We start from the raw sequence: 25,611 nt of genomic DNA, 5'->3' as shown, positions 1-25,611 counted from the left end.
CTGGGTCCTTGGCTGCTTATTTCTCTGCCCCACCATCCTTAGGGGTCTGTGTCTATCTCATGGCCCCAAAGTAGCTCCTGCCCCTCCTGGCGTCAGGATCGCATTCCAGGCAGCAGAGAAGGGAAGGTGAGGGGTAAACAGCTCTTCCAGTTACTCTCCTTTTAAAGAGCATTGTCCCCAGTGCCTACAAAGCGTCAGGTGCTTCTGTCTCATTGGCCAGAACTATGTCACATGACCACCCTAGATGCAAGGGAGGTGAGAAAGGATTTATTGATGCATTCAACAAAATCAAATTTCTTTTAGTAAAGTAGTAAAGGAGAAGTATTTATTGGATGGGCAGTGAACATTCTCTTTCTCATGCCTTTGACCAAGAATTTCTGTTCCCTGACCGTTTAGAGCATCCCTAACTTGTTCTGGATTAGTAAATCCTATGTAATTAGGCCCCCGAGAGCCTTTCTTCCCCATTAGTTTGGGGGTCGGTCTCTGAGACTCCTGTCTCTAGTATCTCTTTGACTTGAAGTCATTGAGCCCTAAGTGATCCAAGACGTGATTCAGTCCTACTGTGTTACACAGAAATGGAGTGAAATACTCAGCAGACCCTTCCCTGTGACCCAGGAAGTGTTCTAAGTTTAGACATCCTTAGGAATGCCTTTGCTTTGGCCCTTGGCCACAAGGTGTTGGCACAGACCGGGATCCCGGTGCCAGCCTTTGTCCTGGAGTGGGAGGAGCCAGGGCTGATCCCCAGCTGAGGTTCTTGCCAGGTTAACATGTTTGTCAAGAGCTGAGACTGTCCAGGACCAAAAGTGCAAAGAGGTCAGAGGTGAGTAGCAACAATTGCCAAAAGGCAGTGAGGCTTCCAGAACCTTCCAAGACCCTTGTCTGGACATTCCTGACCTCATCTCACCAGATACTGTAGCAATCAGGATCCTTCCTTCCCAAGCGCTTAATGAGCTTTGGAGACCTGACTGTCCCAGACTCTTATAGTATACTTTTATAATATGCTTTATAGTATATTGACCTTAGTTTTCTTCTCTAAATGTTCCCTAAACGTATCTTGGCTGCCTTTACGATTCTCGAGGGCAGAGAAGGACATACCTTCCTCTCGAAGCCTAGAACACAGTTGTAGCCACACTGCACAGATACAGTACTTCTTAAATTTAAATCTTTAGTCTGAGATTGCTGAGAAGAATCTATGGTAGGAAAAAAAGTCATAACATTAAAATCATGGACAACAGGGCTAAAGTCTCTTAGTCACGTCTTGTCCTCAAACCACCACCCCTCACCCCCCGGGCCCATTTTAGTAGTTCTTCATCTGTCTTATCAAAGGCATTGAGATGAAACACCGTTCCTATTTTATATAGTCTGCTTAAGGAAAAAGCCATCCTGTGTCCTTCACAGATGTCTGGGATGTTTGATTCGTAAGCAGCTCTGATGCGTGGTATTTTTGAGGTGGGGAAGAAATCACACGCGGGTCCTCATTTTCTTACCTGCAACACATCTGTTACCTTGGGAGAAAAACAGTTGTGCTCACAGCTGGAATTGACAACTGTGTTTTTCTTTTTTGCAGTTGGAATAAACTTTTGAGGTCTTTTATTTTTCTTCTTTCAAACTGGTGTACTGTGTTTTCACATAATGTAGTCGCTTTGTAAAATGCCATGATAATTGACAGTAATCCTTCCAAAGAAGGAAGGGGTGAAACTTTGGAGAAGAAGGTATTGAAACTTATTGTTGTTACTCCACTTTCTTTCTCACTATGCAAATCCACGCTTTTTGTTTTGTTTAGGAAGCTCATTTTGTTTTGAAATGAGAACAGTAGTTGGTCCAAAGATATTTGGTTCCTGGGGAACCCACCAAGAGATTCCTGACAGCCAGGGGCACTTCTTCACTGGTTTTGTTTGTGTTTTCCGAGTGGGCGGATCACATTAACTGGAAAGCCAGAAAACAGACGCATCCTGCACCAGACCTTCTGAATCCAGTCACTAAAGCTAGTTATTGCCGAGTTCCTCTTCTGTCTTTCTGGTGCTTTGTTGAGTGTTTCCGTGTCACCTGGTGTTAGCTTCCTGAATAATTAGTCATTGATCGTAAGTTGTAAAGTTGAGTATTTAGTTCATTTATAAATAATGCATTAAGTAATATATTAGGTTTATATCTACTGTCTTTCTATTAATTTTCTCTTTTACCCATTTGTATTATGTTTCCTTTTCCTGCTTTTTTTTGCCTTCTTTTGTACCAATCAAAGTGTTCTTTTTTAAATCCTGTTTTCTGTCCTTTTGCTATCATTTACTGGGTCACAAAGGTAGGATGTAGTTAATAGACAAAGATCAAGTCGTTTCTTGTTAATGAATACTTATAACATTTAAATAGAGCAAGGTAAGATGACTAGGTTTTGTCTGTTTATTTACCAATATTCCTCTGAGTTCTTTCCTCTCACCCACCTCAAGGTGGGTCAAACAAGTGACTCTTCTTGATTTATCTGACAAAACCAAGAGGGTGAGACTAGAGACCTCTCTTTCATTACAGAAAGGTGCTTCAGAGTGCTTGCTGTAAAATACTAACCATTTATGTCTTTTAAACATGTTGGTTGGAGCAGAGAAACTAGTAATTAAGTTTTCATTCTTGAGGAATTCTTGGTAGAATTTTAAATATAAGAAAGACTGATTGATTGTATCTTGTAGATTTTGAAGCTGTGTTATTGGGGGCATGCAGATTTAGAACTGTGATCTCTTTTTTTGTGGATTTACTCCTTAATATGAAAAGGTTCCGTTTATCTTTTGGTTAGTATTTGCATGGAATACCATTTCCCATTCTTTTACTTTCAGCCTTTCTGTGTTCTTATATTTAAGGTGTGTCTCTTAAACACAACATAGAGCTGTATTTTTATTTCATCCAGTCTGAAAATCCTTTTAATTGAGTATTTAGTTCATTTATATATAATGCAATTAAGCAATATGTTAGGTTTATATCTACTGTCTTTCTATCAATTTTCTCTTTTACCCATCTGTATTATGTTTCCCTTTTCCTGCTTTTTTTGCTTTCTTTTGTATCAATCAAAATTTTCTTTTTTTATCCCATTTTCTCTCTTTTTTTATGTTATTATTGTCATGCGTTTCAAGTCTACATATATTTTAAGGCATTACTATTATTATTTTGTATAGTTGGTATTCATTCAACATGTTTTATATTTATTATTGTTTTTCCATCTTTCTTTTAATTTTATGTTTCTCTATAGGATAATTTTCCTTCGGTGCAAAGAACTTCATGTAGAATTTCTTTGGGTATAAGTCTGCTGCAGGTTTTGTTTGTATGAAAATCGTTGACTTCATCTTTGTTTTTGAAGGGTGTTTTCTTTTAATATAGAATTCTAGATTGACAGTTATTTTCTTCTTCCAGATGTTATTCTTTTCTCTTTTGATTTCCATCATTTCTGGTGAGAAGTCAGCTTTCAGACTTATTGTTACATCTTTGAAGGTAAAGGTGTCTTTAAAATTTTTTCTCTACCTATGTTTACAATTTTTCTCTTTTTCTATGGTTATTAGCAGTTTTACTATGGATTACATAGGAATGGTTAGCCTTTTATTTATCCTACATTGGATTTTGAGAGCTTCTTGAATTTTTTAAAATTAATTAATTAATTAATTACTTATTTTTGGCTGCTTTGGGTCTTTGTTGCTGCGCACGGGCTTTCTCTAGTTGTGGCGAGTGGGGGCTACTCTTAGTTGTGGTGCGCGGGCTTCTCATTGTGGTGGCTTCTCTTGTTGCAGAGCATGGGCTCTAGGTGCGCGGACTTCAGTAATTGTGGCACGTGGGCTCAGTAGTTGTGGCTCTCGGGCTCTAGAGCGCAGGCTCAGTAGTTGTGGTGCACGGGCTTAGTTGCTCCGTGGCATGTGGGATCTTCCCAGACCAGGGACTGAACCCGTGTCCCCTGCATTGGCAGGCAGATTCTTAACCACTGTGCCACCAGGGAAATCCCTGAATTCTTAATTTTAGATATTATATTTTTGTTGCAGAATTTTCATCTTTTTTTATACATTCATTTCTCTACTAGAATTTTTTGTCTTACCTTCTGTTTTCTTCATCTATTTTCATATTTCCAGTTTTCTATTTTTTCTATCTTTTTCTTTTTGTTTTACAATATAATACTTACATTTATTTTGACATTCTTGATACAGGATGTAACTGCTTGCTAACTACAATATCTTGATCACTTGTGGATCTGTTTCTGTTGTCTCTTTTTTGATTTGGCCATGTGGTCTGGTATTTTGCTGTGTTTAGTAACTTTGTTTGAATACAGGACTGTGAATATATAAAACTGTCAAAGCTCCAGATGATGCGATCTTCTTCAAGAGGTGATTCATCCTTTTCTTTTCTAGGCAGAGAAAGTGAGACTGAACCTTTACACTACAGAGGCTGTATGTAGCCTTTGTGAGCCTCAGTCTTATATGGTTTTCCTCTGGTTCCCCAGGGTTTTCAACTGAGAGTCTGCTGTGTTATCTGGAGCCCCTCTCCCTGGCATTTTTCAAACTGTATTCTTTATCTCTGGAGACACATAAACACTCCACTCTGCTTTATAGATGTTTTCATTTTGGTTTTCAGTCCCCTGCGCCATGGAGCCTTAGGAATTGGCATATATACTGGGAGCGGGGTGGGGGGGAAGGGGGGAGAATGGATGAGTGCATGCTAGAAGCTTCCCCAAGTATTTGCACCAGTCTGCCAAACCTTGCTCCTTTTCACCTGCAAGCAGAAGTTCATGACTTCATAATTGTCATTGTTTGGTACACTGTTTATACAAACCCATATTCGAAAACCCTTTACAAAACAGATACACTAGGTTGCAATTTCCCATTTTAGAGAGAATTTGTTGCTTTACAATGGAACTCATTTAAATATAAGATTACTTCTAGGGTAATTAATTATCACTTAGTTTACAAAATTTTCCATTGTACACAGGTTTTCAGGTATGGTATACTTTTAATTAGGCAGAAAACTAGTCTGTATTAATAAAACATCTGTGCTGCAGCATTTAAAAATGCAAATGTATTGCTTGTTAGTAACATGGCAGCTTGAAGTAACTGCTAATAAATAATTTATAGATGACACTTATTTACAGTTAGCAGCACGTATTTGCATACATGTAACCGATGTACCACTTCCTTATTATCCATTTACTGAATATGATCCACTTTCTGAATGTTTTCCCGGAACCACCAATTCTATGATGGAAGAATTTGTATATAGTATCATTACTATGAAATCAAGTAATTTTGAGTTTATTATTATAGTGTCATTTTCAGAAGGTTCTAAGATCATGTTAAACTTAGTTGTCTTTGTGATTGTCAATTATGTGACATTATGGGTTTAAGAAACACTGGCAGGATATGCACTGAAATATTAATGATGGGATCTCTGTGGGGTAGAATTAAAGCTGGATTTCTCCATCCTTCCTTCCTCTCTCCCTTCCTTAACCCTCTCCCTCCTTCCCTCCCTTTTTATACATTTCTGCGTTTTTCAGATTTGTAGAATGTGTTATGTTACAAGCCAAAAGGCAATCAATAGAATGATTAAAAATCAGCTTCTTCAGCGTGAAGGCACATCTCCCTAGCTGAGAGGTCCAGATTATAATCCAAGTCAGCTCCCGTGTTCCATGGTTACTGAGGATGTTCCCTCACAGCAACTTTAATGTCTGTAGATGCAGGAGCAGAAAGTGGTGATGTGCCGTGTGCCAGGCCCACAGATCTGTGTGTTCCTTTGCAGGCTGTATGAAAACAAAGGAGAGGCCGATTTCATGGAGTCCTTGGTGCAGCTGTTCCGATCTATCAGTGACATGATGGGCGGCGTGTCGGACCAGACCGTCCGGGTGAAGGTAGGTCCTCGGGGCAGCGCCGACCACACTCAGGGCCCCGCTTTTAGATGCAGGACTCCCTGCAGGCCGAGAAAAGCAGAGTGCGTGTCCTTTGAAGCCTGGACTTGAGCGGAAGGTTCAGGAGTGGCTTTGCAGTGACTGTGACCGTGGTCCCTATAATGGGGTTCTTTTTGCTTCCTCTGTAGGTGCTCTCAAATGCTGCCCTTGCTCTTTGCTTCTCGGCAAGGAGAGGTTCTCAGTATCTGAGCAGGTTTGGGAGGCTGAGGCTGTAGGTGCCCCAGGCATCCGTCCGACCTCAGGCTGAGCTATGCTGATAGTGACATATCTTCGTCCCTCCAGCGAGTCTGGAAGGGCGAGCGAGGGATCCGACCTTCCCGTGGTCCTGCTCTTCTCACCACCTTATTATCTGTTCTTGCCCTGTGGTCCTTTGGGAGAAAAGATGCCTGCGTCTCAGGTGGGGTCTGTGTGGTCCTCAGGACACGCCGGCGTGGAGGTGCCAGGAGGTGGGGTGCGGGGAGGGCCCAGGGAGCAGCCCAGGACACACACTCGCCAGCATCCCTGTCTGGCAGTTTCAGTGTCGCTGACTTAGTGCAGAAGAAGCCGTGCGATTTGTGTGTGCTGCCCGTGCTAATTCCTACAAAGGACAAGAATCTTCCAGACGATTAACTTGCAGCTTTCACTCCGCTGCTCCTTGTAGCAGCCTCTATTCTTACTTTCCTCTTTGAATGTGCTTTTACTGTATCATTTCCCAGGAAACATCTTTATGGCTATTAAAAATATTGTGGGAAAGTAATTTCCCAGCTTTTAAGTTTGGGACAGAGATGTACGTGTGCTCAGATGTGTTGTGTGACCACAACACTGTTGTGTGACGGCTCACACGGTTGTTGTGACCAGGGGAGCAGTGTCACTAAACATGAACAGTCACGATGGCCCTTTCATCTCGGAGGTGAAGCTTGCTGTCTGGCAGAGCCGTGCCATCCTTGGTATCATTTCTCAGTCTTCATGTAGAGCTGGCAATCCACAGAGAAAGCTCTGTGGCGTGTATTTTCAAGTTTTGGCTTAATTATTTTGGCAACTTATTGCCTAAAGCTGCCTTATTGTTTTGAGGTTAAAATTAACAACGTGTTTGGTACATTTACTATGAAATCCTCTGGCATTTCTGAAAAACAGACGCAGGGAGTCTAAGAATAGATACAAATGACAGGAAGTTTTGAGCCCAGAAGTCCTTTTTGGTTTCTAAATATACTGTTAGATTATTAAATTTGATTGGGCTTGACTTGTGTCTGCCCACCTCCTTGGATGTCAAGGCATTTAGTAACTGCAGACTTGGAAGTCCTTCCTTCAGTGGGTGTTTTATCATGAGACATGGGTGAATTCAGTGACGTTTGTGCATTGATGCAAACCTTACATCTGCAAGACAGATGACTGAGTTTTACTTGAAATGTTGCCTCCTTGCTGCTAATTTTGTATTTTGTTCTTGCACAATAGGTGCTCCCTCGACTTCTGAAATTTAAGAATTCCCATCACGGGATCCTGTTTTTGTGTTGTTTTAACTTTTTACGTTTTGCTCTGTTGAAATGGGAATACAATTGTGAGTCATCTTACGTAGAGGAAATATGAAAAAGACTGGCATTTCTTAGGGGTTAAACGTTGTTTCCCAAGGGTGGCCCTTGTTGGCTGTTTTGATCTTGGAGATGATCTCATTTGTGAGTAGGGGGTCAGCGTGCTCCATGCCTTCCTGGTGTTGTTCAGTGTGACCTGATGGACTTGTGGGGTGGGAGTGGCCGTTCTGAGCACCCTGCCACCACCCTTCTCAGACTTGTAAGAACCACTTACACCCACCTTGCAGATTCAAGTCAGCATTTTATGCCTCAGTGAAGGGAGAGGCGAGAGGAGTTTCTGATAATAATTAACTGCAGGATAAACACAGCATCCAAGTAGAATTTTCAACAGCTCCGCCTTCCACTGCACTTGGAGTTTTTAGCAGGGTCGTTTAACTTAAGCAGGAGCGTACTTGGGTACGTTTTTGTTACGTGGGAGAGGGAACCACAGTGAATGTGTGGGCGATGCTCTGCCAGGTGGCCTCAGGTCTCCTCTACTTCTAGATCCTGCTCTGGGGCCCCCATGTGGTTCTAGAGACACACTCACTATTGTGCTGCTTTACGATCCCTCAGTTCATGACCCCCAACCTCAGAGCTGCTGCCAAATCCTTAAAACAATTCTTTATATGGTAAATAACATGAAAAATTACCACTTTAACCACTTTTATTTATTGATTTATTGATTTATTGATTTTTGGCTGTGTTGGGTCTTCGTTTCTGTGCGAGGGCTTTCTCTAGTTGCAGCAAGCGGGGGCCACTCTTCATCGCGGTGCGCGGGCCCCTCACCATCGCGGCCTCTCCTGTTGTGGAGCACAGGCTCTAGAGCACAGGCTCAGTAGTTGTGGCTCACGGGCTTAGTTGCTCCGTGGCATGTGGGATCTTCCCAGACCAGGGCTCGAACCCGTGTCCCCTGCATTGGCAGGCAGATTCTTATCCACTGCGCCACCAGGGAAGCCCTAACCACTTTTAAGAGTATCGTTCTGTGACATGAAAGACATTCACGTGGATGTGAAGCCATCACCACCATCCGTCTCCAGAACCCTTCTCATCTCCCCAGACAGAAACTCGGTACCTGTTACACCGTAGCTCCCCTTCCTCCCCTCCTCCCAGCCCCTGACAGCCACCGTGCTGCTGTGTGTCTCTATGAACTTGAGTATTCCAAGTTCCTCGTACAAGTGGAATCATACCGTATGTGTCCTTTTGTGACTGGCTTCTTTTACTTAGCATAATGTCCTCACGGTTCATCCATGTTGTATCAGGTGTCAGAATTTCCTTCCTTGCTGAGACAGAATTGTATTCCATTGCATGTATCTAACAAATTTTGTTATTCATGCACCTTTTGATGGACACTTGGGTTCTTTACACCTTTTGGCCTTTGTGAATGATGCTGCTGTGAAAGTAAGGTTACAAGTAACTAGCTGTTCAAGCCCTGCTTTCACTTCTTTTGAGTCTATACCAGATGTGGAATTGCTGGGTTGTAGGTGTAATTTTTTGAGGAATTACCATGTCATTTTCCACAGCGCCCATACCATTTTACTTTTTATAAAAATTAAAAAAAAAAAGATTTCTCGTTCCATTTATCTTAACAGTATTTCTGGCAGCTTCTCAAGCTTGAGGCTCATTACCCACCCCGCTCCACCTTTAGCAAATGATGCTGGTCTGTCTGCTGTGCTGGAAATATCCTCTAATACCTGTCCAACATCACCTTTCCTTTCTCACTTCCTTCCGAAGAAGACGAGCCCATTCTGCTACCTGAAACTAACCCTCCACCTCTGTTGAGTTCTCCCCTACCTGCCCCTTCCTCTGGGGTCCTGATGGATCCCTCACCCTTTCCTCTCAGTCTGGAATCTTCTGTCTGCACATCAGATTGCCCCTTTCACATGCCTACAGCCACCCCCAGACATTCTCAGCATTCAGCAGCTGCTTCGGGGAACCTTCTTGGCCATCACACTTCTCTGTCTCCTCCCCTACCCCTGAGCAGGTCCTCGTACCTGTGGCCAGTGCCGTCTGGTCCTGTTCTCTGCTCTACGCTGTGTGGTCACCGTCTGCCTCTCCCCCACGCATGACCCAATGGCACTTCACCTGCAGCATCTCCAAGCCAGACGCGATCATCCTCTTCCGTTGCCTTCTCTTCCTTTGCTCACCTTGGCCGTGCCTACCACGAGCCACTGTGTGTCCGGTGCTCAGTTACTCTTGATGAAATTATGGCAGAACCTCTCTTTACTCACTACACCCTCAGTGCTGTACCTGCCCTTCTTGTTCCCTGACTGTATTTCAGCGTTTCCCTAAAACTCACATCTGGCAATGGACTTGTTTTTCTCAGGAAGCTGTGATGTTCTCCAGCGGCCTTGGAGAAATGGGTCGGATTCCAGGTTCTGCCGTTCAGAATCTTCAAAGTCAATCCAGCCAACTCTCCTAGCCTTTGATTCTTAGAGACACGAGTAGAGTGCCCCTCTGCATGCTCGGAAGCCACCCAGAGGATTAATTCCAAAGGTTGATAGAATGAAGCATGAGCTCCAAGGGCTGATATTCATCGATCACTTGCCGTTCCGAGTGCTTTATGTTTATCATCTTCTGTGGTCCTTACAGTAATCCCGTTCTGTAGGTGCTATCATTGATTTTAGGTGAAGACACCTAGAGCTGTTAATGAACCTGCCCAAGGCCATGGGACCAGGCAGAGGGATAATTTAAGCCCACGTTGCCCGGATCCAGAGCCACATCCTTCCATTCAGTTCCCCCAGAGAGGGTCACTGGGCACCAGCGATCCGATGGCTCAGAAACAGGGCCTAAAGTGGTTGTCCACATCGACGGACAACAGCTCTGGATCAGATGCTTTGGGGCTGTAAAGACATCAGCTTCGTTCCCTGTGGAGCTTTTCATCGGAGTGGATATGTCCTATGTTTTTTTGGCATAAAGCAATTAAAAAACTTGGACGCTCTGCCAGCAGAAATTGGCTGTGTCTGGAGGGAGGTAAAGGCAGTTCCATGGGGCTGGTCCTGAGGCTTCTTGGAGGATGGGTCTCGGTGATGGGCCCCCTGCATTGGCCACAGAGGCTTCTGTTTCTTCACCACTCGTGGATTGCAGTGCTAGATTTGGGGCACTTGGGGTTTTGCCATCAGAATTAACACAGGCACTGACATTTTCACTCTGTTCCACAAATCTTACAACTCTGTGGGATGATCCTGGAAAAGACTACCCTGTGAACTAGGCAGAGCCTCCCTAGAAATCTCTAGAACTTTCTGTTGAGGGAAACATTGACCCTGATCCACAATAAAAAATGCATTATTGGGCGTGTCTCTGTGTGTGTGTGTGAAGCTGAAAAGTCTTTCATGAAAAAGTTCTAACCCTTTATTCCATGGGATGTACTCTGGCATTTTCTATTCTATTCTGGTATCCTTTAGTCTATTCTGAACTAATGCATTTCACTAAAAAAAAATTGCTGGTTGACAGGCACTAAATTTATTTCCTGAACAGCGAACGTATCTCAACCCACATTTGAAAAACACTGCTCTTTACCGTTGTTTCTATTTCTTCCACCCTCTTGTTCGGTTTAGTATGAAATATTATTAGTGTTCTGTGTGTCTTCCATTGTAAAGACACAGGTCCCTGGTGCTCAGTGAATTCCCCTACCAGCATGTGGATTGGACTGGGGTGAAGATTAATTGAATTTGAGGCTCCTGAGCTGAGATGGGCACACAGATGCATGAGGCTTTGCCTTCCTTCCAGGGGGCTGCCCCTTGGGTGCCAGCTTCCCTGTTGCTTGCCTTTCTGACCCCTGGTGGTGCCACTTCTGTCTGGCCTTCTCCGGGAAGAACTGTGTTGGAAATAAGCTATACGGTAATCAACAGTAAATGCAGTTGTTGGGTGAGTTTTGCCCTCCAAGAAGCATGGTTTTCATTTCCTTAAATGTAAAATAGCTAGCTAGTGGGAAGCAGCTGCATAGCACAGGGAGATCAGCTCGGTGATTTGTGACCACCTAGAGGGGTGGGATAGGGAGGGTGGGAGGGAGAATAAAATATTTTCCTCACTTTTTTTTGAGGGTGGGGGCTGGTGGTTGTTGATTGTGTTGATTGATCCAGGATGCCGCAGATGTGAGTCAGGGCTTTGCTTGCAAGTCTGTCATCATTTGTCCAAGATGGCTTGGATGGTGACTTTCCAGGTCACGTGTCCATTTGGGGGGAAGACTTTTTGAACCAGGATACTCAGCAGCTGAAGGCTGGCAGCTCAGGAGAAGACATTCAGCCATGAAGGGAATGGCCACATTTGACTGAGAATCAGCAACGGGCCGGGCCTTCTGGAGAGTTCTACTAACAGGGAGGAGAGGGTGGTCCCAGTCTTCAGGGGCCGAGGGGACCAAGCCATGCTTGGAAGTGACACCAGTCTCCTCGGACTGCTGCAACTAAATACCACAAACATGGCAGCTTGAAACAGAAATTTCTTCCTTCTGGGTGCTTGTCTTAGTTTGGGCTGCTGTCACAGAATATCATAGACTGGGTGGCTCATAAACAACAGAAATTTATTCCTCACGTTTCTGGAGCCTGGAAGTCCAAGATCAGGGTGCCGTCAGGGCAGTGTTCTGGTGAGAGCCTTCCTCTGCATTGCCCACAGCTGACTTCTTTCATCCTCACATGGTGGATAGCAGAGACACGAAGCAAGCTCTCTTGTGACCCTTATAAGGGCACTAATCACATTATGAGGACCTCACCCTTCTGACCTCACCTAATCCTAATCACGTACCAAGATCCCGCCTCCTAATCTATCACATAGTGGGGCTGGGTTTCAGCCTATGAATTGAGGGCTCAGGGCACAAACATTCAGACATTCTGTAAGAGAACCTGTTCTGTGCCCTCCTCCCAGTGTCTGCTGGGTGCCGTGGTCCTTGGCAGCCCCGGCTTGTTGATGGGTCATGCCCATCTCTATCTGCACCTTCACGTGGTGTTCCCCATGTGTGTCTGTGTCTTTGTCTCCTCTTCACATAGGGACACCAGTCACATTGAATTTCGGGCCCACTCTGCCCCAGTGTGACCTTACATTAACTTGATGGCATCTGCTAAGATCCTAGTTCCAAGTAAGGTCACATTCACAGGTACCAGGGGTTAGGATCTGAAGTTAGCTTTTTCTGGGATAAAATTGAACGTACAGTAGAGGTCAGTGTAGAATCAACATGGATGCCAACAGCACCCCGGCCAGTGTTCGATGAACAGCTGGAGAGGAAGCTGACCCTGGCCCAGGTTCCTGTAGCCGTCTGGACCCCAGAGGAGCTGGAGACCCGCGCTTCTCAGCCCTCAGTGTGTGCACACACATCACCTGGGGGTCTTGTGAAAATGCAGGTTCCCCCTCGGTAATTCCAGGGATGGGGCCGAGGGTTTTCATTTCCAATCATCACCCAGTGAGTGCAGCTGACGTTGGTCCCTGGCCACACTTTGAGGTGGGTGTGGTTGGATCTCACCTGCGCGGTGAGTGTCCTGGCTGCCCTGGAGGGTGGGGGCCTGGGAGTCCAGGCAGGTGCAGGTGTTCCCCACGGGGCTGGCTTCACCTGCGCCACCAGCCCTCCGCTGCCCGATGTTCTGGACTATTCTGATTTCACAAGTTTTCCTTATGCGTAGATGATAAGACACTTGCAAGTGAAGTCATGACTCGCATCAAAAAAGAAACAGCAGCCAAAAAAAAAAGTTGAAGAAAACATTCTAGGTCGTTTGCTTGGTAAACCTTTGGCTCAAAATGCTTCCAATTTGAACTCACCCAACACTGGGGCTTCCAGCTTCCCCGTGTATAATGTGGAGAGCATTCGCCCAGTGTTGGATTTCTGGAATCTCTCTTCTGGCCAGAGTTCCTTGCAGGGGAGTTGCACAGTCTTCTCGGCTTGAGAAGTGCCTTCCCAGGGCACTTGAGATACCAGCCATGTGGGCAGACTTTGTCTGGAGCTGTCTGGATGGAGACACTTGTTTCCTGACCACCTCCCTGCCCCCATTTGTAGTGGACAGGACTTTGCAGCGGCAGCAGAAATGCAGCCTTAGCGGAAAGCAAAATCATTTCTGTTCTCCACTCTCCTTCAGCAAACCAGCCGTTTGTGTTGGTTTTCTACCTAAGTTATGGTGCACGTGCGTGAGAATTTTTATAGTTACAACCTAGATGAGGTTCGCTTGACTCCCTTTTTACCATTATATCATGAGTGCCTTTCCACATGAATGAGTAGTTGTAGTTGTAACGGCTCTGTGTCAGTTCAGAGCACGTGCCTGCATTGATGTGCGTTCCGTTTGCTTAATCAAATGATTTTTCCTCATTAATTTTTCCATTGTTGAGTACTAAGATTTTTGCTTTTAGCATTTTAGGCCTGCACTGAATGATTTCATTGAGAAGTAGTTGGTGGCATTGATCTTTCCTTTAATTTTGTGGTGGGTTTCCTCCATGTTCTTTACCCTCATGTGCCTGCCTGTGTTGGAGGACAGGGCTTTAATTTGGGACCGCAGGATTTCAGGCCTTTCCTCGCCACCTTGCCTGTCCTGCCCCCTTCAGTGATGCTCTCCAGTGGAAAAGCACTCCTTTCAATTCGTGGCTTCAGAGCTCAGGCACCTGGAGTGATTGCCTTCTCCTGGCCCCTGACCTTGGCCTTCAGGGGTCTCTCCCCCAGCTCCCCTTCCTTATTCAAGCCTTCTGCCCACCTCTTCCACCAGGCAAGGTGCCCCCCCAGCCCTTTTCTCCTTCCTCCATCACAGTCAGGATTTATTCAGTGCTCTGTGAAACTGAGCAGGTCTCATGGATGGCTTTATGCCTAGCCCCTCTTTGTTCATTTATTGGCTCATTTGTTTTAAAAATTCATTTACTACTATGTTCATTCTGTGTGCCAGGCACTGTGCCAGGCGCTGGGCACACACATATAATACAGCTGTGGGCTCTGTTCTCATGGTGATTACATTTAAGTCAGCGAGACAGATATTAATCAAATCACCATACCCACACACATATATAGTTGTACGATTTTAAGCAAACCATAGACATAAATCTCTAATTTTAGATCGTAAAAGGTCCTTTTGAGGAAAGTAAGGGATAGGATGACCAGGGGTATCAGGGGATGGGGAAGAGTTGGGGGGTTCAAGGAAGGTTTCAAGGAGGAGTTGGGTGAAGAAAGCATGAGGTGGGGGAAGTTCCAGGTAGAGGCCAGTAGACAGGAGAGTATTTGCTGCTTTCAAGGACTGGCCGTAAGATCAGTGGTTGTGGCTGGACGGGGTGGGCAGTGAGCCAGTGAGGGTTGGCGGGAGAGGATGGAGAGGCGGGGGAGGCGCTTGGGGCAGAGCGCTGTGGTCCTGCTCAGGATCCGTGGGCGCCACCGGAACGGGCGTGGTCAGGTCAGACTTGGCTTCTCAAAGGGTCATCTGGCTGCTGTCTGCAGAATGGGCTGGAGCAGTTAAGAGAGGACACGGTGGGGTGAGAGGCTGTCATGAAGTCCAGGTAAGAGACCATGGGGCTGGGGCTAGAGCGGGCTTCTTTCCTTTAGCACTGTTGACATTTGGGGCCCATCCTTCTTGGTTGTGGGGCTGTCTTGTGCACTACAGATGTTTAGCAGAATCCCTGGCCTCTACCCGCTAGATGCATTCCCTAGCGTGACAACCAATGATGTGTCCAGATATTGCTCAATGTCTCCTGGGGTTGAGGTGGGGGCACAATTGCCCCTGGTTGAGACATTGGGCTCCAGTATTGGTGATGAGTTTTGAGAAGGAGGAAGAGACTTGCTGGTATAATTTACGGACTGCGGTGGTGGCTCCAATGTGGGAGATGAGGAAGAGGCAGGGCGGTGTCATCACCTCCCAAATCGTTGGCTTAAGCCACTGCGCGATGGAGAGACACCTTAAGAAGCGGGTGAAGGGACTTCCCTGGTGGCCCAGTGATTAAGAATCCGCCTGCCAATGCAGAGGACATGGGTTCAATCCCTGGTCCAGGAAGATCCCACATGCCACGGAGCAACTAAGCCCGTGCGCCACAACTACTGAGCCTGCACTCTAGAGCCCGCGAGCTACAACTACTGAGCCCATGTGCCACAACTACTGAGCCCGCACGCCTAGAGCCCATGCTCTGCAACAAGAGAAGCCACCGCAATGAGAAGCCTGCACACCGCAACAAAGAGTAGCCCCCGCTCGCCGTAACTAGAGAAAGCCTGCACGCAGCAACGAAGACCCAACGCAGCCAAAAATAAATAATAAATAAATTAAAAAATTATTAAAAAAAAATAAAGAAGCGGGTGAAGATTCTAGAATATTTGGACCTTGAGGGTGGGCTTCTCCTGAGACCCTGCTTAAAAGTTATCTCTTTCTGAGAACTGCTGTGCTGGTAACGCTGCTTCACTCGACCACGGGAAACATGTTCCTGTGCAGCCGTCGTGTGCTGAAAACGTCCTTATTTACACGCATTTTGGGTACCTACCTGACATTTCTAAGTACGTGACCGTCGTTTAGGACTGGGCTCTCATTTTCCGGTTCTCTTTAGACAGCGTCCAGTTTCCACCCCTTGTCTGCTGTCTACTCAGTGGTGCTGCTGGCTGGGTGGCTGGAGGTGTCTACACAGATACAGAGCTTGTTGCTATTGGATGCTTGGTTACGTTACATAATACAGTGGAGGAAAGTAGCAAACCCAGACTCCTATATGGTTTGGAGAGATCTTACCTGCTGCTTTTGTGCAGGTGGATTAGGGAGTCTGAGATAATCCTAATCCCTTCAATTTGTGCAGCTCTCTCACTCGTCAGAACCTTTCAGTGCACCTTCCTGTGACCCTCCCAGCGCTGCCAGGGCACCCCGTTCAAAGTAGTAATGAAAAAACATGCAGAAGGGAGGGGCAGGAAACACGATCATGTAAAGTTGGTGAGTTTAATAGCAGAGTCATCGATGGAGACATTTAGAACCCACACCCACTGGCTCTTCTCTGCAATCTTCACATTGCAGCTGCCCCGTGGAGCGCCTTCCAAGATTTTGTTCTAGGAAAGATGAGGGGGTTTAGAACAGAGTCTGAAGCAGTCTGACCATCTAAAGCAGGGTCTCCCGGGTGAACTGAAGGCACAGGGTCTGCAAAGGTCACGTGCACCTTGCTTGTGGAATGCTACTTATAAGTGCATGTGCTCGTAGGTTCTTTTCGTATTGTAAGTTTCTGTGGATTGAGGCTTCTTTTGATTGCAAATGACGTAAACCTCAAACAAGAGCTAAATAAATGGCAAGATATTCCAGTTTATGGGTAAGAAGACTCACTACTGTTAAGATGTCAGATCTTCCCAACTTGATCTGTAGGTTCAATGCCGTCCCAAGTCAAAGTCCCAGCAAGTTACTGTGTCACTATTGACAAAAGTGACACGAAGAGGCAGAAGACCCAGAACATTCCTCTCCATACTGAAGGAGAACAACATCAGAGGACCGGCGCTCCTTGACTTCTGGTCTCTCTGGAAAGCTACAGTAATCTAAATGCATAAACCCGACTCACACTCACTTCAGAAAGAAGGAAAATAACTGATTCATGTCATTGGGGAGGCCAAGGCGTTAGTCATGACTGTGTCCAGGGGCTGAAAGAGATCCTCCCTGTCGGCTCAGTACTTTCTTCTCTCTGCTTGAGGGAAGAATGGCTACCACTAGTCAGAGGCTTGTAGTTTTCTTACTATTTGTAATCCTAGAGGACCCAGAATGACCGTCTAGCTTTTCACGGCCAAAACCATCCACAGAAAGAACCCTCACTAACCATCTTCCTGTAAAGGAAGGGACCATCCCCGAAAGGAAAAGACAAGGAAGTTGAAAAGAGCAATGGGGGCTTCCTGCTGCAGAGAGTAGAGAGAGAGGGGTAAAGGCAGCTAGTAGGGGGGCTGACGTGACATTTGTGAGGGTAGCTGAAGCCAGTGCAAATTAGCGACCTTGTGAAATGGCTTCTGTAGCTATTTTCCGGACTGTCTGCTGGGCTGATGGAAAGGGTAGTAAAAGCCTTCATTTAGGCTTGGTGTTCCAGCCGGCATGCCAAGTAGCCCAAGCTGAGGCCCGAGAGGAGAATATACCCTTAAATATGCCCAGGAAGAATTTTATTGAGACACGAGTCGGCTAGTGCTAGAGCATTAGCAAGTGTGAAAAAAAAAAATTTCATACTTGAGCTTAAAAAATCATCAGCTCCATTATACTTATATCAAATAATTACAAAATTTCATGAAAGCTGTTTTTCAGAACTATATGATGGAATAAATTATTTTTGTGTATGTATGGACGAAATCTTGGACTTTATGTTGAATTGCAAAAGTGCTCAAGTAGTTCACATTGGGAAATCAGGGAACTGGGGAGTGAAAAAGTCATACCTGAGTTTTTCCAGGAATTCATGAGGGGACAGAACGGTTCTGTGAGGGGGGGGCAGCCCATTGCTTTCCCCATGATATCCCGAATCAGACATTAAGCTGGTACCTTACACTGTAAACCTGAGAATCCTGTGCCAGGCAGAATAATTTTGATGAGAATCTGAGCAGTATTATTCTCCATGAACTGTGAATGTGACACTTTTATAATTCAAGTAGAATTATTTTTCCCTTGGGAAATCCTATGCATTCAGTATGGTACACTGCATTAGGGAAAAGGTAAAAGAAAGAAAAGGCTGTAAAAGGCATATCTTGTTAAAATAAAGCAGTTTTTATTCTTGCCTGTGTAATCTTTAGATACAGTGATTGATTCTTAGAGTTACTAATATTTTTTTTGAAACGTAAATTGTCCTCTCTCTAGTTTAATGATTAGGGAAGAACAACAACCCCCATCGTCTGATTAAATAAAACATAGCTAAAGTGTAAGTAATTTTTGAAAATGAGATTTTCATAGAAAATCTCAGGAAATACACATTGTGACATTACACATTTTATATGGTCACCACTCAAGATGAAGTACAAAGGTGATATGACTGAGAAATTAGGTGACCGCCAAGTCTGTCCTTTGTTTTTCTTTTAAACGATTCATTTTGAGATGGAAAAAAAAATACTATTGCTGCTGCCATTTGTCAGGCTGATCATCTTGTTAGTTCCTGGTAGGTCATGACTCTGCTGATGTGTTCCCATCAATGCATCCTTAAGGGGAGCAACTTCATGAATCCATTACCCTTGGCAATCACCTTGCTGACTTACATGGTCTACCAGTTGGCCCCTTCTCCTTTCTCCTGCCTTATTTTTTCTGGACCTGAAGATAAACCACTGGTTCAGCAGTACGTCGGAGGGCTCCAGGTTATATGATTTATTTACTGAAATTTGCCCTTTGGGTGTGTTTCGGATGTGAGTGTCAGGCACTTACCCCTTCTAGTTTCCCAGCTTCCTACAATTTCCTCTGCAGCCAGAGGTACCCCTGGGGCAGCGGGCAGGTCTGTGTGGCAGCGAGCTGGGGTGGGAGCTGAATGTACTTTGTGCTTCATTATTAAAACTTTGCCTAGCGCAGAACCTTGAGCTAACAGAAAATATAGGACTATTTTTAAATGAAAATTTCATTTATTTATTTTGATTGCTTCTCAAAGACAGGTAACAAAAAAGAGTAAAGTACCATAAAATAACACACATGAATTACCAGTGAGAGATTACTCACTGTCAGCCCTTTGGTCATGATTGTGTCTGAATTCTTTCTGTTTCTGTATGGATTATACATGTGATTTCCAATAAGCCGATGATAAATACTTGGCCAGCGCTGTCCCCTGCTTTGTTTCCCCGCACAGCATGTATGCACTTCTTTCTACAGAATAGATACCTTCCTGTTGACACAGAGAGACTTGCTGGTTGGACCAAATCAGGATCCAGTGAAATGCTGATAAATTCAGAACTACTTGACAGTACATGACACAAAAAAGCTCAGTCAAAATGATCAGCAGTCATAATTAAGGAAAAGCAAAGAACCAGAAAGCAGGGGTCTCGGTGTAAACCTCAGTGGGAACCTTGGAGTTCAAGGCCTAAGGCAGCATCAGTGCTGATGGTCTGGGGAGGGTCTGCAGGTGTGCTTCTGTGGCTCTAGGGCAGCCCTGGTTCTCCGTGATGCACCTGAGGCCTCTGACGTCCTTTCCGTTCCTCCTGGTTCTCTTCCTGCTGCGAGGGATGGGCCTGCCTCTTGTGCCTGCTTCACCTGCGTTGGCCTATCCAGGTGGGCCTCAGCCCCGCCCACAGCCACTCAGCGCCGCCCACTGCCCCTGAGCAGGCTTCCTCCTCTTCCTCCAGGGCCCGCCCCTTCCTTCGTTCTTCCCGGGGGCCATGTCCACCTTGGGCTTGCGCCTGCTCGTTTCTCTGTGGGCACAGGACTTCTTCAGTGACTCCGACATCTTCCTCCTCGCCTTCTTGCCTGGAGTTTCGCCGCGTTTTGCAGGCTTCCACGGATGGAAGAGGGTAGGTACCAGTAGCCTGCGTGTCCACAGTGAGGAGGGACCTGGTGCCTCTGTGGGAGTGGCCAGGTGGATTATTCTTGGGGGAAAAAATGCTGCGGTAACTTAAACATCTGTGCGGTGTTTGCCTGATGTTTATTAAATTCTTACCGAGAAAACAACCTTAAGCGCGTCTCCAGGTCTGCTTTAGATGTTGCGATCTTCATGACGTTACTGTCAGATTTAGTAGTTTAATATATATGCACTTTTAACACGTATGCAGAGGTGGTGTGGATTGGATTACTTGGCTTTATAGCTTGTTAAATGCTCGTTTGGTGCCAGCTGTGGACATGTCCTGGCCCAAGGACATGAGGAATACACAGAGGAAGGTGTAGCCTTCTATCTGCAGGAGAGGAAAGCAGGTATTTGGTCTGCAAAATAGGTAACAGATGAGGTGGTGCATTATTGCATCACTGGGCATCCAGATGGGAGACTGCAGGCCAGACAAGGACCCAGAGAAAGTGGAGGTGGCCTGAGATCACCAGATAAGGCATGGTGGGAGCAGATAGGGCTGGCTCTGAGCTTTAAGGGTTGGTGGGAGTAGAGATAAGCAGACATTCCAGGGAGGGGGCAGAAGGTTGGGGATGGGAGGGAGAAGGAGAAGGAGAGGGTGGGATGGCGGGAACGGGTTGGTTTTGTGAGAAGACCGCACCCCAGGGGCTGGAGTGGCCGGCTGCACCAGGAGCGGGGGGGGGGGGGGCAGCCTGGGTCCGACCCCAGGGCCTCGGAGCTGAGAAGAGGAATGCAGTCCTGTTCTGTTAATCAGGTAGTGATCTCTGGGATTCTGAACTGAGCCCCTGAGAACTGGCATATAGGTTTGGTTTTTGATCTAAAATTACATTTTTAGAAAAGGACAGGATCTCCCAAGGAAGTAAATAATGGACTTTCCCCCCAGGGGTCTCTCAGTATGAAAATTACGTGAGTTCCTAGAAATTTTATCTTAGAGAATTCTTCGTTCGTTCTTTTATTTGTGTCACGGATACCTTTTTTCATTTGTATTTTTAAGTAAAACATGTTTTTAGTGGAGAAAAAAGTTTTCCCGGAATCTTGCAAGTCCCCTCGCAGAGTTTTGTGGCTGTCATTGGGAGCTCTCCCAGGGATGGTGACCTTCCATCCAGGGAAGCCGCTGGGGGTATGGGGGAGTGGCCCTTGTCCCTCCTTCCTAGAGCTTCGCTCAGCTGGAGAGGTGATGTCTTGCGTATGTGGAATGTATTTGTAGAAAATCATGACCATTTTCCAAGTGTGTCAGTCATATTTGCTAGAGGATGTGACGTGTCCTGTGTCATTATCTGACGTGAAGGTGGCTCCGGGCCCCGCCTTCTGTGCTTCATGGCTCTCCTTCACGTCTGGGACCCTTGCAGCTTTTCAGGCTGCCCTGTGGGCTTTTCGGTCACCTAGTGTGCCAGCAACTTCCACGCCAGCAAGCCTTTTCCTCTGTGGGGCGGAAAGAACACTGCATTAGGGGCTGGGAGGCACTATCTCACCCAGAAAACGGGCGGAAGCTGTGTTATTGGGGCAGGAAGATTTAGATTATTTCTCATGTATTCCAACTGCATCCACTTTCTGTGTGTGAGCGTTTACATAAAATAGCTCCTTTACCCTTTTATTTCAACCTTTCTTTGTTCTTATATTTAAGGACAGCTACTGGTATTTTTCCTCAGTCTGAAACCTTTGTCGTTTATTTGGAGTATTTAATCTACTGATTTTTTTTTTTTGGTTTTGTTTACAATACCTATATCAAAAAACTGAATTTTAAATTGAGGTATAATTCATATACATTGAAATGCACAAATGTGATGTGTCCAGCTTACTCTGTTTTGAGAAATGATTGTGTCATGTAACTCACACCTCCATCAAAATAAAGAGCATTCCATTACCAGTTTTGTACATTGGGTGTATTGACTGGTGGTATTGGGTGCATTTCTTCTCTTTTCTTCTCTGGAATCTGAGCCTCTCAATCCCAGTTGCCTCAGCAGCTCTGGTTCCTTCAGAATGAAACTTTTTACTCCACTGAGTTTTCTTGTTCCCATCAGTAAAATAAAGGAAATGGTTTAGACTGTGTTCTGAGGTTGCCCCTGCATTTACACACTGTGACCCTCTCTCTAGAAACGGTCACCTCTTTAAAATAAACACCTCTTTAAAATAAACAATGAACATCAAAGAAAACTTCGCACAGGCTGAAAAGGTCAAAATGCCATCATTGGCTTGCATTGGGAAATAATTTCTTTGAAGTGTGTACAGAGATGGAATGTTTAAAAAGAAGCCGGTTGAGTGTGTAATGCAGTAGTCAGTCCTTTAGAAGTGCTTCATCTTTATATTTTAAACAAATCGTAACTCCCCAAATTAGTATGCCAGTTGTGTGATATTTAAAATCTTTTGCCAACTCATTTTTTTTTTTGACCCTATGTTAAACTCAGTGGCGCACAGTCTCGTTCACACCCCACTTATGCATATGATTTGGGGTAATTAATGTAGTACCTGGGCAGCCATTCACGTCTTCCAGCTAGGAAAATGGAGCTTTGCCAGACGAATCCATACTGTGAGCAGGTTTGAGTCATTGATGGCGTGCTTATACCTCCTCAGAGAGTAGAATCTTTTTACAATTCTTTTTTTTTTTTTAATTAATTAATTAATTAATTTTTTTATTTTTGGCTGCATTGGGTCTTCGTTGCTGCATCCGGGTTTTCTCTAGTTGCGGCAGCCGGGGGCTACTCTTCGTTGCGGTGCTCGGGCTTCTCATTGCGGTGGCTTCTCTTGTTGCGGAGCACCAGCTCTAGGCGCGCGGACTTCAGTGGTTGTGGCTCGCGGGCTCAGTAGTTGTGGCTCACGGGCTCAGTAGTTGTGACTCGCGGGCTCTAGAGCACAGGCTCAGTAGTTGTGGCCCACGGGCTTAGTTGCTCCACAGCATGTAGGATCTTCCCGGACCAGGGCTCGAACCCGCGTCCACTGCAATGGCAGGTGGATTCTCAACCACTGTGCCACCTGGGAAGCCCAAGAGAGCAGCATCTTTTCAGGTACCGCATTATGCATCAGTCCTCCTCAACTCTTCTTTCCACCAGATTTCTACCAAGGAGCTTAGGAGTGATGAATTCCAGGTCCCCCTCCAGCTCTGAAATTCTGAGTTCTTGCCAATATCATGCTGACCTGGGTTGTTAATTTCCTTTGAAAACTTGAAAGTAATAGCATTTCGTTTTTTGAAAAGTTATCCTTCTTACCTCAGACTTTTTACTAATCTCTGTGCCCTCTGCTTCCCACCCTCACCCCCACTTCCCTCCAGTCCAGGGCTTGATTGATATTTGCTTTTGTATTATAAGTGCTAGTTAATGTCTAACCATCCTGAGGTTTTCTTCCCTGCAGTTCCCTTCCACTGGATGTGGAAAACCGCGTCATCTGGCGTGCTGGGGGTTGGGTGGTCACGGTCCTCCGGGTTTTCTAGGCCCCCTGGCTCATGCATCTCACAGAGTTGAACATGCATATCGTTGCTGGAAGGAGCCCTGAGTAGATTCTGTATCACAGTTCACACTGAGTCTGTGTCTACCAACCTGTCTTCAATGCTAGGCTATTACAGATTGGTTTTATTTATTCTGTGTTTGAATTTGGACTTTCCTACCCAATAATTTAATATTTAAAAAATGACATCTTTGGTCTCTTATTTGTCATGAGTGAGGATAGAGTTAGCCAGCCTGCAATTTGCCGCTCTCCTCTCTCGCCCTCCCAGCATCTACTCATTAGCTCATAATTGTTTTCGTAACCTTCTCGGAGTCTGGTGTGATCTCACTCTCAACCCTTTGTGACCCCCGCCCCCCAAGGTAGTTAAGTGGGATTTTGCTCTCTCTATGAATTGTACATGTCATCTCTATTTGAAATGTTCCTGAACCCATGATGCTATATTTTGGCAAAATAAATACTACTTGCAGAGAATTTAAAACCCATCCATTTATATTTCCTTGTATTAGGAGGTATAATGATCTTATGAAGCATGTAACTATCAACTGATGTTCACCTTCTTGGAAGAAGTGGCTGCTGGCATTTCTGCAGTCTGTATATGTGACAGTTCCTGCTCACTGATTTGCACTTGTGCAGACCCTAACGGCATTGTTGTTCATTTGAGACTTCCTGCCTTGATGGGCAGTTCATGACCTTTCACACTGCTTCTGTGGCCCCAGGTCTGAGAAAGGATGTGTCGCCTGGACGCTCTCCCTACAACAGACCAGACCCAAGGGTCAGCATGGTTCTTGCCTTTCCTGTCTTCACTCTTCTTTCGTCTGCTTCCATCTATTTTCCGGTGCTCTCTGCGCTGTTCCATGGTCACTACCTCTCCAGGGAGAGCAACTCCAATAGCCATGTGGCCTGAGTCTAAGGCTGGAAGGAAATCCCTGTGTCCTGGCTCAGAATTTCAGGCCATCTCTGCGGTTCTCCTGCCCTGCCCTGGACAAGCAGAATCGTGGCCCCTTGCGAGTTCTTTTTATTTTATTTTATTAAAAAAACTTTTTTATAAGTTTATTTATTTATTTATGGCTGCACTGGGTCTTCGTTGCTGTGTGCGGGCTTTCTCTAGTTGCAGTGACTGGGAGCTACTCTTCGATGTGGTGCGCGGGCTTCTCATTGCGGTGTCTTCTTTTTGTTGCGGGACACAGGCTCTAGGTGCATGGGCTTCAGTAGTTGTGGCATGCGGGCTCGGTACTTGTGGCTCGCGGGCTCTAGAGCACAGGCTTAGCAGTTGTGGCGCACGGGCTTAGTTGCTCCACAGCATGTGGGATCTTCCCAGACCAGGGCTCTAGCCCGTGTCCCCTGCATTGGCAGGCGGATTCTTAACCACTGCGCCACCAGGGAAGTCCTGAGAGTTCTTTTTAAAGTCACTTTTATTGAGGTATAATTTACGTCTTACAAATGCAATCCTTTTGAGTGTATGGCTCGAAGAGTTCTGAAAATGTACCCACCGTCTCATCCTGTTGCAGTCCAGAGATAGAATATTTCATCACCTCTGTGAGCTTCTTTTGCCAGCCCCTCGACGCTTATACGTATGCTGGTTCTTCACAGGAGAGCAGTTGCACCCAAAGACTGAGAAGAAGAGCCCTGATCTCTTTTCCTTTGGCTTCTACTGTGATTTTTCTCTAAGCTACAGTTTTTTTCTATTTTAATTCCTCTTTTCCCTTTGTCACTGTGAGAGGCTGCTGACACCTCAGGCCAGTGAAGGTTAATTGTAGTAACGAGGAGAAGTTTCCCCACCAGGTGTCATTTCCTCACCCTGGACACAAGAGTCTTCTTTCTCCCAGTCATTTTTTGCTTCTTCAGCATGTGGAAATGTTAAGTCATGCCCAGTCCCTCTAGGCCCGGGGAGTTGGTGTCTGCCCAGGTCTGGTGTGCAGTGGATGGGGCAGATAGAGGCTTAAGTGGGAGAATAAAAGGTGACAGCGGCTGTGTGGAAGGAGCCGGAACGTGCCCTGGGCATCTGTCCCCCCAGCCCCTGCAGTCTGCTCCTGATGGGCTCCACGCCCTTGTCAGCCTTACTCCTCCCTGCTGCCTCTCGTCTAGTGGCCCCAAACAGGACTGCTCACTTCCTGGCCGTGCTGTGCTTTTGCCTGTCTCTGAGTCTTTGCATGCGGAGATCTCTCTCCCTGGGATGCAGGCGCCCCCTCATCTCTCCCCCGGGACCTGCCAGTCAGCTTCTGAAACCCAGTGCTGAAGCTGCTGGTACCAGTTTGTCCTGGCCTCCTGTGCTTCGAGCAGGTGCCTCCCAGCGTCCTCTGCAGGACGCCACAT

The 25,611-nt window shown here is 45.8% G+C and overlaps 1 protein-coding gene across 2 annotated transcripts in view; it reads left to right on the top strand.

Annotated features, from left to right (window-relative positions):
• The window catches only part of DOCK1 (dedicator of cytokinesis 1), a 530,116-nt gene that overhangs the window by 123,116 nt on the left and 381,389 nt on the right, over positions 1-25,611 (top strand). For both annotated transcript variants that reach the window (XM_036828289.1, XM_036828290.1), the window contains exon 23: positions 5,752-5,860. In XM_036828289.1, the coding sequence (XP_036684184.1) occupies positions 5,752-5,860 (109 nt within the window). The remainder of the gene's footprint in view (positions 1-5,751; positions 5,861-25,611) is intronic.

Source organism: Balaenoptera musculus, chromosome 16 (assembly GCF_009873245.2).
Source record: "Balaenoptera musculus isolate JJ_BM4_2016_0621 chromosome 16, mBalMus1.pri.v3, whole genome shotgun sequence".
Lineage (NCBI taxonomy): Eukaryota > Metazoa > Chordata > Mammalia > Artiodactyla > Balaenopteridae > Balaenoptera > Balaenoptera musculus.
This window is presented reverse-complemented; position numbering and strand designations above follow the sequence as displayed.